At 55.6% G+C, this 14438-nt stretch overlaps 1 protein-coding gene across 1 annotated transcript; it reads left to right on the top strand.

Moving 5' to 3' along the window:
- The first annotated feature begins 3215 nt into the window (after positions 1-3215).
- LOC101176588 lies at positions 3216-13835 on the top strand. The gene is made up of 6 exons (XM_030821768.1): positions 3216-3273; positions 5723-5902; positions 6444-6718; positions 7178-7429; positions 7595-7724; positions 13156-13835. The coding sequence occupies exons 1-5, from the start codon at positions 3216-3218 to the stop codon at positions 7637-7639; spliced, it is 810 nt and encodes a 269-aa protein (XP_030677628.1). The 3' UTR covers positions 7640-7724; positions 13156-13835.
- Positions 13836-14438: the final 603 nt, after the last annotated feature.

Raw genomic sequence — 14438 nt, 5'->3', positions numbered from 1 at the left:
GAAATAGCCGGGTGTGGTGGCTCACGCCTGTAATCCCAGCACTTTGAGAGGCCAAGGCGGGTGGATCACCTGAGGTAAGGAGTTCGAGACCAGCCTGGCCAACATGGGGAAACCCTGTCTCTACTAAAAATGCAAAAATTAGCCAGACGTGCTGGTGAGCGCCTGTAATCCCAGCTACTTGGGAGGCTGAGGGAGGAGAATCGCTTGAACCCAGGAGGCGGAGGTTGCAGTGAGCCAAGATTACGCCACTGCACTCCAGCCTGGGTAACAGAGCAAGACTCCCTCTCAAAAAAAAAAAGAAGGAGGGAGAAGGAAGAAGGAAGAAGAAGAAGAAGGGGGAAGGAGGGGGAGGGGAGGGGAGAGGGAGGGGGAGGAGAAGGAGGAGGAGGAGGAAGAAAAACTCAGGAAAGGAGGTCTCACACACTGCAGGGAGGCTCCAAGCTCCAAAGTGGGGGGTGGTGGGGGGACCAGGGCTGCCAGTACCAATGCCTTCATCCCTTTGAAGGCCTCCCTCTCAGAAGTAAGGACCCCCTCCTTGGCCTCAAGTCCCTGCCCTCGTTGGTTAAAACACAATCACTTCTCTGTTGTTATGACCTGCCTGTTTTTGACTGAAATGGTCATACAGAAGGAAGTCAGTTTGAAATATTGGTGAGTCAAAATGATTAAACAGGCCGAGCGCAGTGGCTCACGCTTGTAATCCCAGCACTTTGGGAGGCTAAGGCGGGTGGATCACTTAAGCCTAGAGCTCTCTGCAGGGAGCCCCGGACACCCTGGGGCAGGTGGGAGGAGAGGGCAGCACAACCCAGGCTCCACCCGGCCTCTCTCAGCTTCCAACTCCCAAAGGCCACAGAGGAGCCTGGGACAGGAGCAGAGGGCGGGGGTTCCGGTGACGTCTGGAGCATTCATGATGGTCCATTGCAAAGCATTCCTGGGAGGGTCCATGGTCACCTCTGTCCCTGGGTGCCTGGGCTCCAGCAGCCCTTCCTTCCTTCTGTCCATTCTTCCTTCTGCCTGCACCTCCTTCCAGCATGTGGCACCCCCACTTCCTAAGCCTGTGTCACTTTCTTTCCATGGATTCTTTGACCATCTTCCTCTTCTCACTGACTTGGCATCTAGGGGCTTCTTGGTGGAGGAAGGTAACTGGTAAGAAATGACATACTGAGGCCAGGCGTGGTGGCACACGCCTGTAATCCCAGCACTTTGGGAGATCAAGGCGGGTGTATCGCTTGAGTCCAGGAGTGCAAGACCAGCCTGGGCAACACGGTGAGGGACAAAAAAAAAAAAAAGGAAGGCAAGAAGGAAGGAAGGAAGGAAGGAAGGAAGGAAGGAAGGAAGGAAGGAAGGAACTGAGAAACTAGCAGAGTCTTCTGGCTGTCTGGGTGTAGGGTCCAGCCCTATGGGGCTTAGAGGGTGTTCTCCCCATGTGCGGAGACGAGAGATCGTAAGAAATAAAGACACAAGACAAAGAGATGAAGAGAAAACAGCTGGGCCCAAGGGACCACTACCAACAAGACGCGGAGACCGGTAATGGTCCCAAATGGCTGGGGGTGCTGATATTTATTGCATACAAGACAAGGAGGGCAGGGAAGGAGGGTGAATCTTCCAAGTGATTGACAAGGTCAAGCAAGTCACGTGATCATAGGACAGGGCAGGGGGCCCTTCCCTTTTAGGTAGCCGAAGCAGAGCGAGAGAAGGCAGCATAGGTCAGCGTTTTCTTCTATGTACTTATAAGAAAGATCAAAGACTTTAAGACTTTCACTATTCCTTCTACCGCTATCTACCACGAACTTCAAAGAGGATCCAGGGGTACGGGAGGAGCATGAAAGTGGACAAGGAGCATCATGACCATTGGAGCACAGCACCACAGGGAGGGGTTCAGGCCTCCGGATAACTGCGGGCAGGCCTGGATAATATCCAGCCTTCCACAAGAAGCTGGTGGAGCAGAGTGTTCCCTGACTCCTCCGAGGAAAGGAGACTCCCTTTCGTGGTCTGCTAAGTAACGGGTGTTTTCCCAGACACTGGCATTACCGCTTGACCAAGGAGCCCTCAAACAGACCTTATGCAGGCGTGACAGAGGGTTCACCTCTTACCTTCTCGGTCACTTCTCACATTGTCCCTTCAGCACCTGAATACCCGCCGGTTATTCCTAGGTTACATTAGTAATGCAACAAAGAGTAATATTAAAAGCTAATGATTAATAATGTTTATAATAGTGATTGATAATTGTCCATGGTCATCTCCATATCTAATTTGTATTGTGACTATTCCTGTTCTAACTATCTTCTTTATTACACTGAAACAGTTTGTGCCTTCAGTCTCTTGCCTCAGCACCCAGGTAATCCTTCGCCCACATCTGGGGACAGTCCTCATGTGTTCCTCAGCTCAGCCTCAAGGGTCCTGGGCTGGTCACCTCACCGCATCTGTGCTGTGTCTCTAGATCCAGACTCCAAGGGAAGGGCTTGGGAGGCCTGCCTGGCACAAAGGGTGCCTGGTGTGACAAACATCCCTCCATTCCCTGGACTGCAGCTCAGCAAAAGGTCCAGGTGGTGCCAATTTACCGTCCCCTTTGAGATGAGCCCACAGGGCCTTGTGTGGGGCAAGTGTGAAGCTGGGCGCCTGGAGCCTGAGGCCAGCTGTCCCTCCCTATGTCCTGGAGGAGGGGCCCTGTCCCAAAAAGACCCCAGGGGCCTGGCCTGTGGGTGCAGATGTGGGGAGGGGAGAGTCTGTGGGCTGAGTGGGGGCCATAGGTAGGGGACTTTGAGCACCACGGCTGAGGGGCCTGGTCAGTGGGACCTGGACATCGTGGCCTGGTCAGCGGGGGCCTGGTCAGTGGGACCTGGACATTGGCCTGGTCAGCGGGGGCCTGGTCAGTGGGACCTGGACATTGTGGCCTGGTCAGTGGGACCCGGACATTGTGGCCTGGTCAGCGGGGGCCTGGTCAGTGGGACCTGGACACTGTGACCTGCTCAGCGGGAGCCAATCAGTGGGACCTGGACATTGTGGCCTGCTCAGCAGGGGCCTGATCAGTGGGACCTAAGCACTGTGTCCTAGTCAGTGGGGGCCCGGTCAGCGGAGGCCTTGTGAATGGGGACACAGTCCTTGGGGACGTAGTCAGAAAACACCTAGTGAACGGGGGTGTTGTCAGCAGGGGCCTGCTCAGTGAGGATCTGGTCTGTGGGAGGCCTGGTCAGCTGTGGCCTGGTCAGAGGGTGATCATGGGTCCTCGAGTTAAGGACTTAGTCACTTGGCACCTCATCGGTGGGGACCTGGTCAGTGGGTGCCTGGTCAGCAGGAGCTGGGTCAGTGTGATCTGATTATTGGGGGTCTGGTCTATGGGGACCTAGTCGGTGGAAACGTGGTGACTGGGGCCTGTTCAATAGAAACGTGGTCAGTGGAAGCCTGGCAGTGGGGGCCTGGCCGTTGGGCTCCTGGTTAGTGGGGCCTAGTCAGTAAAGGTCTGTTCAGTAAGGACTTGGTCAGTTGGAATTTTGTTAGTTGGGGCCCAGTCAGGGAGGACCTGGTCAGCCAGGGCCTGGTCAGTGGGACTTGCTCAGTAGGGACCTGGTCACTGGAGTCCTGGGTAGTGGGGTCTAGTCAGTAAAGGTCTGGTCATTAAGGGCCTGGTCAGCCAGAACTTCATCAGTTGGGGCCATGTCAGTGAGGCCTAGTCAGTGGGGACCTGGCAATGGAAGCCTCATCAGTGGGTCTTGGATAGTGAGGCCTGGTCACTGGATGACTGGTCAGTGGGGGCTTGGGTAAGGGGGCCTGGTCCCTAAAGGTCTGGTCATTAAGGACCTGGTCAGTTGGAACCTTGTCACTTTGGGCCCGGTCAGTTGGACCTGGTCTGAGGGGGTCTCGTCAGTTGGGCCCAGTCAGTGGGAGTCTCATCAGTGGGGCCTGTGGCTAGTGGGGCCTGGTCAGTGGAGGTTTGGTCAGTGGGATCCTGGTAAGTTGGGGCCTCATCAGTGGGGACCTGGTCAGTGGGGGCTTGTCAATGAGACCTGGTCAGGGGACCCTTGTTAGAAGGAGCCTGGTCAGTGGGGCCTAGGTAGTGAAACCCGGCCACTGGGGACCTGGAGAGCTGGGGCCTGCTCAGTGGGACCTGGTCAGTGTTGGATGTGGTTAGTGGGGCCTCATCAACTGGGGCCTGGCCAGTGGGAGCTGGTCAATGGGAGCTTGGTCACTGAGGTCCTGGTTTGTGGGGTCTAGTCAGTAAGGGTCTATTCAGAGAGACCTGGTTAGTAGGGGCCTGGTCTTTGAGGCCCTGGAGAGTGGGGCCTATTCAATAAAGGCCTGGGTCACTGGGGTCCTGGTTAGTGAGGCCTATTCGGTAAAGGTCTGGCTCATTGGGGTCCTAGGTAGTGGGGCCTAGTCAGTAAAGGTCTGGTCACTGAGGGCTTGGTCAGTCAGAACCTTGTCAGTTAGGACCTGGCCAGTCAGAACCTTGTCAGTTAAGGACCTGGCCAGTCAGAACCTTGTCAGTTAAGGACCTGGCCAGTCAGAACCTTTTCAGTTAAGGACCTGGCCAGTCAGAACCTTGTCAGTTAGGACCCAGTCAGTGGGCACCTCATCAGTGGGGGCCTCGTCAGTTGGGCCCAGTCAGTGGGGGCCCGGTCAGTGGAGACCTCATCAATGGGTCTTGGATAGTGAGGCCTGGCCACTAGAAGTCTGATCAGTGGAGGCCTCCTCAGTGGGTCCTGGATAGTGAGGCCTGGCCACTGGAAGTCTGGTCAGTGGGATCCTGGTTAGTGGGGTCCGGTCATTAAAGGTCTGTTCAGTAAGGACCTGGTCAGTTGGAACCTTGTCAGCTGGGGCCTGGTCAGTGGAGGACTGCTGAGTGGGGGCCTTGTCAGTTGAGTCTCGTCAGTGGAGGTCTGGTCAGTGGTGTCCTAGTAAGTTGGGGCCTCGTCAGTTGGGGGCTGGTCAGTGGGGACCTGGTCAAGATGTGCTTATCAGTGGGAGCCTGGTCAGTGGGGGAAACCTGGCCATTGGGGGCCTGGAGAGATGGGTCCTGGTCAGTGGGGAACTGGTCAGTTGGGGGTCTGGTCACTGGATTCCTGGGTAGTGGGGGTCTGGCCATTGAGAACCTGGCCAGTCAGAACCTTGTCAGTTAAGGACCTGGTCAGTTGGAACCTTGTCAGTTGGCCAGTCACTGGGGGCCTGGTCAGTAGGGACATGGTTAGTGGGGACCTGGTCAGTGGGGACCTGGTCAGTGGGCTGTGGGGGCCTTGTCAGTTGGGCCCAGTCATGGGGCCTGGTCAGTAGGGCTGGTTAGTGGGGACCTGTCTGTGGGGCCTTGTAGTTGGGCCCAGTCAGTGGGAGTCCTGGGTAATGGGGCCTAGTCAGTAAGGGTCCTGGTCATTAAGGACCTGGCCAGTCAGAATCTTGTCAGTTAAGGACCTGGCCAGTCAGAATCTTGTCAGTTAAGGACCTGGTCAGTTGGGTCCAGTCAGTGGGGGCCCAGTCAGTGGAGGCCTAGGCCATCAGTGGGTCCTGGATAGTGAGGCCTGGTCACTGGGGTCCTGGGTAATAGGGTCTGGTCAGTGAAAGTCTCATTGATGAGGCCTAGCTAGTGGGGTCCAGGCAGTGAGGGCCTCATCAGGGGGACCTAATCAGTGAGTCAGTGAGGGCTTGGTGAGTGGGGGCCTAGTCAGTGGGGCCTTGTGCCTGGTGAGTGTGAACCTGGTCTTCAGGGCCTGGTCAGCAGGTGACTGATCAGTAGGGGTCAGTGCAGCCCTGGCCAGTGGCTGCCTGATCATTGGACCTAATCCCTCGGGGCCTGGCCGAGGTGGGGGAGGGGTGGGGGGGGTGGCTGTCAGTGGGGCCTGGGCAGTGACATCCTCGTCAGCAGGCTTCCAGTCAGAGGGAGCCCAATCAATAAAGCCTGGTCATCGGGGGCCTGGTCAGTGAAAACTTGGTCAACAGGGTTGGTCAGTGTGTCCTGGATATTGGGGATTTGTCAATGGGGGACCAGGTCGGTGGAGACCTGGTCATCAGGGCCCATTTAGTGAGGGCTAGGTCATGGAAGGCCCGGGTGATGGGGCCCTGGTCAGCAGGGGCCTGGTCAGTTGGACCTGGTCATCCCAGCACTGATCCTCAGGGGCCACTCTGACTTCACCAGGCTCCCCTGACCATGCCAGTCCCTGGCCTGCAACCAGTGGTGTCCTTTGTGTCTCTCCTAGCACAGGCCCAGGCCCAGGGGATGCCCAATGCTGGGAGGAGGCTCAGACAGCAGAAAGGAGAGAAGGAAGGAAGGAACTTCCATAGTACCGATGCCTACGGAATTACAACACGTGGTGCTGTTTCTGCTCCATCGCCATGTTCTCTCTTTATTTCCTATGTAATTCTCTATTCAACTGGCCTCAGTTGAGCACAAAACCATCCTTGGACCACCACGAATAGTTGGCCATGGCTCTTTGATAGCAGTTTTTATTCTGCTGTAGAAATTATCCTTGAACCGGAAAAAAAAAAAATCCCCAACTCAACACTCCATCTTTGTGAAGGGCTGGTTCCAAATTCTGGGTTGCTTTTTGGAAAAAATATCTGTTGCGATAAACAGTGCTGCATCTGTGATCTCAAGTCTCTACTGGAATTGGATAGAGATGGTGAATTTCAGCCAGAGCGCCCAAAGAACTCGTGTCCCACGCTCCTGAATGCCATCAGCCCCCGCACCTCCATCTTCCCTCCTCCCACGAGTCACCTGCTCCCCGTGACTCTGGTAAGAGCTCCTCTGTGAACGTGGAGGATGTCTGGGAAGTTGGCCCAGTGCTCCTGGGACCGGCACTAACAGGTCCGAGGCGGGGTCCAGGTCCTGCCTGGGCCAATCTGGGAAGAGCTTGCCAATGGCATCACAGGCACCTCGGGGAAGGGGATGGTTTGGTTCAGGACCACCCAGAGGCCTACTGGGCCCACTCCAAGGCCTGGCTGAGGCCACAGAAGGGCTGGCCTCCTGCTGATGCTCCTTCTCGAAGCCCCTCACCTGCTGGCCGTGGGCTCCATGCCCTGTGGCTGAGTAGCGGCACTGTTGTCCACCTTCCTGGGCAAGCATCTCCAGCCATCCATCTTGCTCTCCACCTCCTGAAGGTCGAGGGCTGTGGTGGGGGTAGTGCTTAGGGTCAGGAAGGCACTGACCCCCACCATGCCACCCTTCTCACCCTTCCTCTTACCCTGTTTCCAGGCCTCCTGGCAGTGTTGCTGGGCCACGTCAGGAAGTGCTGGAGGACGTGGCATTGCACCAACACCAGGCGGCCGGCCGTGTGGCTCATCCCGCAGATCAGGCTCTTCCTGTGTATGGAGATGGAGTCCCCCTGGAGGCAGCCCGTGGCCTGGTTCTCGGGCAGGTGGAGCATGGAGACGACTGGGAACTTCACTAGACACGCATCCAACCAGTCCAAGGGCTTGTCGCGCCACGCACCAGCTTGCGGGAGAGGTAGGTCTTTATGTCCTTGAACTTGTTCTACTGAGTGGTGTTGCCAGCGGTGCACTGGGTTCTCCTGCCACTTGGGGCCATGGGGTAGGGGTTTTCCTGCCGCTTGGGGCCATGGGGCCAAGCACCCACAGCACCATGCACACAGCTTGTCCCCGTCCTTCACAGAGCCCAACGCCTCGCCAAGCACGAAGGCCTCCCTTCCCGACTTGATGAAGGCAGAGTAGTGGTTGAGGTTGCGGCTCACAGTGACTGAGCTCCCGCCCACGTGGGGACCCAGGGAGCCGTCGAGCTCCAGGTATGCACCTCTGCCCAGTGCACCTGGCTCATCCACCATCATGGAGCTGCCATCCCACTTGTCATCCCAGTCATCATCACTGCCCTAGCTGGCCTAGTTGCCACCAAGAAGCTGCTGAGGCCACAGCTGCAGGGCACCCCTACCGCCTGGAAATCACTGGCTGCTGGAAGGCACTCTGTGGTGGCACCTGCTGCGGCTGCAGTAGCAGTGGAAAGCACTGAGAGGCAGCTTCAAGGAGGTGGGCAGTGCACCGGGCAGTGCACTGGGCAGGGCCTCGAAGCCTCTGGGTGGTATGATGGCCATGGCACAGTGGGTCAAGGCACAGGGGCAGCCATGGCGCCCTGGGCCAGTCCAGGGGTGCAGACCACTTGCACTGCAGATATAAGGCCAGGGTTGCTGAGGCCATGAGCCTCTGAGAGTCAGCCATTGATGTCCTGCTCGCTACACAGGCTCAGCGCTTCATGTTCTCATAGATCACTCTCAAATTCTCCGCCATCAAGTGGTACAGCAACTGAATCCACAGTGCCATGGGTCCCCTGCGTGGTCATCCTGGCCACTGTGGAGGCACGTGACACCTCTAGTTCCCCTCCCCTCCCAGGGCTTAGGTTGAGGTCAGGCCCCTCTCGTCCTGGGAAGTGTGCCCTGAGAGTGGGGCTCTGTCCCGCAGGTTGAGTCAGAGGCCGCAAGGCACGCTACTGACGGCTAGGGCTGCAGGGGTGCCACACTCACCCCTCTCTGGGGAAGTCTTAGAGTGAACAGCATTCTTATTGAAGATGACTTCCCAAGGCCCAAGAGCCATCTAGGGCTGTGGAGCAGTTAGCCGGATGCTGCCCTAACTCTTTCTACACCGGGCTGGTCACTGCCCACCAAGAGGAGTCGGATGCAGGTGCCATTGTGTAGAGAAATGTCTCTGGACCTGGCTCTTGGTTATCATGGGGCACAGTAGTTTCTGGTGTCTGGGCTTTGATGAAGCCATTTAGCCTATCCAGGGCAGATGTGGAAGTGACAGGAGCTCAGCATCCCTGTTCAAGTTCATACCACAGGAACCACAAGCCCCCAACACTATCAAGCTCTGTCAGAAGCTTTGGCATAGGATTCAGACAGAGGTATCGCCAGTTAAGCCAAGAAGGTCTGTCTTGAGCTGGGGACAGCCTGGCCACACCCTGAGCCCCGGAGGTTCCCAGTGAGCAACCTTCTGCCCTGGGCGCTGCAGAAACCCCCTTTACACGCCACTGGGCCTCGGCCTGGGGGACAGCCTGGCCAGGCCAGAGTAGGGGAGGACCAGGCTCCCATTCCAGAGGAGTCGCCTGCATGCGCTGCTGGAGCTGGTCGGGTGGGCCAGGGAGGGTCAGCCCATCCCCCTTGCAGAGAGGCTCAATGCTGGGAAATAGCCGAAGAGCCCTGGGCACTGGGGTCCCTCCCTCACGTTTGGCTGAAGAGAATATGGATGGACCCAGCTTCTCCACCAAACCCATCAGATGCCCTCGCAGGTCCGGGTTCTGCACATCTGGGTCTCTGGAGTCCTTGGGGCCCCTCTGTCCTCCACCCTAGCCCGACACTGAGGACACCCCTGCAGGCTGCAGATCCCAGAGCAAGGGGTGTGTGCAGCTGCCTGGGTATCCCCCCTGGGACAGGTAACACAGGCTTCAGGCTGGCTTATGCCTCACATCCTCATCCCAGGGTTGTGCGGCCTAAGATGCAGCCCTGATTCAGCGCTCGGGTGGGAACAAGCTCTCACTGTCACCTGGCCCCCTTGCCACCTCACACGGGGGCCTGTCTCCACAGTGGGTGAGATGGCCCCGGGCACGGGGTCCCCACCGCTCTCTGGGGCCATCCACTCCATGCCAGGACTGGACCGTTCCCATGCCTGGCTGAACTCTGGGTTCTGGCCCTGGGCCAGAGCTCCTGCCCATGTCCTCTCCCCGAATCCTCTGGGCCAGAAACACTGATTCTCCTGTTCACACAGCATCTCCTAAGGGGCGCTCTGGAGTAAGGGGACCCTGCTCCTCCTGGCATCTGTTGATGCTCACAGGCGGGGCAGGGAGCCCGCGCAGACCAGAGAGAGTGTAAAAGGTGCAGGGGGCACCCCCGCCTGTCTTGAGCAGCATGTCCAGTACATGTGCACTCAGCACATCCCCTGAAAACCAGCAGGTCTATTTGAAAACCGGCGGGTCTATTTGTAAAAGTTTCTCTGTGTAGAGGAGGAAGAGGTGTGGGAGGAAGGTCCAGGTAATGGGGCTGCAGGGACCCAGGCCCCCTCTACTATCAACTGCCCCAGAGGTTGACTCAGGAGGGGACCTGATGCTGGAGCCTCCCTAGGGGTGGCAGGTCCCAGTGTCTCCTCGTCAGTTCCCTCATGCAGACCCGAAAGTGCATGAGAACCTCATCGTCCTCCAGGGCCCAGGCCTGGGAGAACGGCTCCTGAACCAATCCTTATAGGCCAGACTCAGATAGATTCATGAGGCACTCTAGGGACAGGGGGGTAGCATGGAAGAGTTTCCACCACACTGAGGTTTCCACCACAGCTACCTCCCACTGGGAGGTGCTGGGTCCTTTTGCAGCCACCTCTGGCTTCCAGCTGTGCACAGGAGGCCATGGCCAGGGGGAGGCCTGGGTGAGGAGGTGTCCACCACACTCCTGCCTTTGACGTGGGTCTTGTCAAGGTGGGCTCCATGTCTGGGAGGACTCAGTGTCCTGCTCAGCAAAACAGGCCCAGCCTGGCCCTCCAGAATGAAGAAGAGGGTCGTGGGGACAGTGTGAGGGTGCTGTCCTTGGGCCAGTCCGGGTCTGTCCTGGGGAGCGGGGCTGGGGTCTTCCTGGCATGTTCCTGGAACAGAGTCACCGTGAGGATGAACAGGATGACCGTCTGCCCGGTCAGCACAGAACGGGCACCCAGTGAGCACTCGAGGATGACCCTCCTCGGGCAGCTGCCGCCCACCCAGTAGCGACTGTCCCCAAGTCAGCAGGGAGGGAAGAGCAGGTCACGATCTCCTAAGTCTGATCAAGCAGCTGCGCAGAGATGTGCCTCTCACCTAGAAAAGCATCCTTTGGGCAGAACCCACTCACACTGTGTCTCCAACTGCTCTACGACACAGAACCGGGCGGGTACCTGGGTGTTGGGTAATGGTGACATTGTGGACTCACGGCACCCATCACAACGGGGCCCTGCATGGGTCAGCAGGGCCCAGAGGCGGCATCCTCTGCCCCCTGAACTGTCGACATGTGTGCGTGCAATGCGTCTGTGCACTTGAGTGCAGGTGGATATGTGCGGGTGCGTGTGAACGTGTGTCTCTCCGGCCGGCTGGCCCTGGCTTCCCCTATCATGGGTACTGCTGTATCTTCCTCACTGTCACCCCAGGGCCTGTGGTCAGCATCAGAGCATCCACGGGTGCGCCCCAGCCTCTGCCTTCAGGCAGGGTGGTCCTGGGGATGCAGGCAGGGCAGGGCAGGGCAGTGGGTGAAACCCCCTCCCTCGGGGAGGACTCAGTGTGTCCAGTGCTAAATCTGCATAGCAGGGCCATATTCAATGCACTTCTCCCAGTAGTTCTCTGGGGTGCAGTTGATTTCATCTCCCCTACAAATGGAAGAAAGGAGGCTTCTAGGACAAACCCCCTGCCTGAGGTCACCCAGCAGCCAGCTGACCTCGTCCTTACTGACTAAGTCCTCACTAACCAGGCTCCCGCTGGTCAGGCCCCCACTCACTAGGTCCCCACCCACCAGGTCCTGTTGACTAAACAGGACTGATCGTGTTCTGTGCTGACCAAGCCCTGCAGACTGGGTCCCACTGATCAGGCCCCCCAGTGACCAAGCCACCACTGACCCGGTCCCCCATGACCATCTACCCACAGACCAGGGCCCATCTTAAGTCAACCCATCGAAGAAAATGGGTTTGGCCCCAGACCAAACCCATTTTAAGTTCCATGGATCTTACTAGGGTATAAAGCCAAGTGGGGACAGGCTAAGCTTCAGAATCTGGGCGTTTTCAACATTTCCAGGTATTTCCACGTTCTTCACAGTGATTTCACCAATGTGCTCTCACACCACTGAGGGTTTCTACCTGCCTCCAAAACTGCTGGTGTTGCCAGACTTTTTTCATTTATGCTGGGTGTTGGGTTTGAAATGCCTCACGGTGGCTTCTTGTTCCTCATGACTGGTGAAGTTGGGTGCCCTTGTATTTTAATCCTGTGCCACCTGGGCCCCCCACCCCCACCCCCGCCACTTGCTGTCTCTGCTTCATAAGGAGATCTTCTTGCCCGGTCAACTCTGAGGGATCACAGGTTCAGGGGTGCCCCCAAAATGAGATGCTTAGTGTTTGATGAATGAATGATAATGTTGAGGCCAGGAGTGAGAGAAAGAAGACAGGTCAGCAGGCACACAGGGCCCATGTGGACAGAAAGGGTTTATTCCAAGTCCAGACATGACCAACAGAGATAAAAAGGGGGGACAACTGGAGTAATCCGTGGGAGAAGGAGTGAGCCTGAATTTGAAAGATGGAGAGAACTGGACGTGGAGGAGGAGAGGAAGGTAGAACAAAGGAAATAAGCAGCTGTTGACCAAAATACATACGTTGTGATCCTACGCATATGATCAAAACATGATCGTGTAATCATGTACGTTTCTCAAATTCAAATGGACAAAGTATACATAATTTTCCCCATTCCTCCCACGAAGCGCAACTAAAACACTGGGCCAGACATTGTACATAAAAACCTAAGACTCTGAATATGATTCAGCCTTTAAAAACAAGAAAGCTTCTGTTTACAACATGGATGAACCTGGAAGACGTTCAGTGAAATAAGCCAGGCACAGAAAGACAAATATTTCCTGTCTTCACGTGTGGAATCTAAAAAGCTGAACTCCCAAGTAGAATGGTGGCTCCAGGGGCTGAGGGAGGGAGGAGGGACTGAACAGATGTTGGTCAAAGGGCACAAGAGGAATTGTTCAACATGGTGACTCTAGTCAATGTATTTTATTCTTGAAAAATGCTGAGTAGGCTGGGCGCGGTGGCTCACACCTGTAATCCTAGCACGCTGGGAGACCGAGGGGGATCACTTGAGGCCAGGAGTTTGAGACCAGCCTGGGAGACATAGTGAGACCTCTTTTTTTTTTTTCAATATAAAACTGAATTGTTGAGCAGATTTTAAGTGTTCTTACCACAGAAAAAGAGATAAGCATGGATGTATGGTCACGGGTATGTCAAGAATGTGTTAAATTAGCTTGATTTATTTTACACTGTACACCTATGTCAAAACATGTTCTATGCATCAAATTTACAATTTTGTCAAAATAAAAAGTGATTGGGAAATTGGATCAAACTAGAAAACTATAAGACTCTGAATGATGGAGAGAAGGCAGACACACTGGGAATTTCAGGACCCAAGGAATGACACAAAAGTCAATTCTTTGGTGTTTTGTTTTTCACCACATACAGCCCAGGCTTGGACCTGAAGAAGCTGGCAACCCGCGAACGCCAACAGGCACAGTCAAAAAAAAGCAAAAGACAAATCCCAAACAAAATCCTGTTCTCCCTAGCCAAAGGACCAGGAGAGGGGGCAGCCCAGCAAGACAAAACACATTTAGACAATTCCGCCTAACTCAGCCAGTCCTTGCCCGTGAGTTCGTTTTTCTGCCACCTCACTTTGGGGCTGGGCTGGTTCTCCACCCTCACAGGGTGCGTTTCTCAATCCAGACGCTGGGAGGCGCGAGTACCTCGCGAGCCCCTCGAGGATTATTCCTGGGACGCCGCGGAGTCACCTCCCCTCCTAGGGACCCAGAGCTTCCCAGGGCCGCGCCTGTAGGTTTTCCAGAGATCCCCGAAAACATTCAAGACCTGGAAGGAAAAAAAAAACTGTAAAACCACACACTTTGATATTTGACAACGTAAAAGCAAGGCTGCAAAATCAAAATCAACAAACGCTTGAAGGAAATGTCTACTTAGCTAGACATAGTGCCACCTGGATTCACGGTTGGCTCCAGAATTCCCCCCACCCCACGGTGTCATCACGTTGGAAAGTTATTTGTGGCTTAGATGTTCTCTGTTGGCAAGAATGCCTGTACATGCACAAGAAGCATATGAGTTTAATGGGACCCCAATAATTTCAAAAGCAAAAAGATAACGATCCTTTCTACTTTTTTAACTTTTTGTGTATGTGTAACAGGGTCTTGCTCTGTTGCCCAGGCTGGAGTGCAGTGGCGCAATCACAGCTCACTGCAGCCTCAAACTCCTGGACTCAAACAATCTTCCCACTTCAGCCTCCCAAGTAGCTGGGAGGGTGCACACCACCACGCCCTACTAATTTTTTTATTTTTTTAGAGTCAGGGTCTCACTATGTTGCCAGGGCTGGTCTCAAACTCCTGGGCTCAAGTGATCCTCCTGCCTCTGCCTCCCAAAGTGCTGGGATTATAGGTGTTAGCCACCACACCCAGCTTCTTCTTGTTTTAACAGGAAGAAATACATTCAATGTGAGTGCCTTTTAATGTTTGATATTAAACAAGTCCCCCACGAGTGCAGGTACCCAGGGATGTGCCACGCAGCCGTCTGCCTTCACCTACGCTGTTCCCTTTGGCTTCCATCACCCTTTCCTTCCCACATCAGCCAATTCACCTCCCATTCATCCTTCATATTTTAGCTCAGTGTTACCACCTCAGGAAAACCTTCCCTGGTCCCAAGGAACAAGATACTGTTTGTCTTCACCTGGAACATCCTAAGGGTTC

Source organism: Nomascus leucogenys, chromosome 10 (genome assembly GCF_006542625.1).
Source record: "Nomascus leucogenys isolate Asia chromosome 10, Asia_NLE_v1, whole genome shotgun sequence".
NCBI lineage: Eukaryota > Metazoa > Chordata > Mammalia > Primates > Hylobatidae > Nomascus > Nomascus leucogenys.
This window is presented reverse-complemented; position numbering and strand designations above follow the sequence as displayed.

What these genes read in the sequence shown, in the direction of transcription:
- LOC101176588 (XM_030821768.1), top strand. Translation starts at nt 3,216, where the DNA reads ATGGGTCCTCGAGTTAAGGACTTAGTCACTTGGCACCTCATCGGTGGG. An exon ending in GCCTGGTCATCGGGGGCCTG is followed by an intron (nt 5,903 to 6,443) that starts GTCAGTGAAAAC and finishes ATTCTGCTGTAG; the next exon opens with AAATTATCCTTGAACCGGAA. An exon ending in ACCTGCTCCCCGTGACTCTG is followed by an intron (nt 6,719 to 7,177) that starts GTAAGAGCTCCT and finishes CCCTGTTTCCAG; the next exon opens with GCCTCCTGGCAGTGTTGCTG.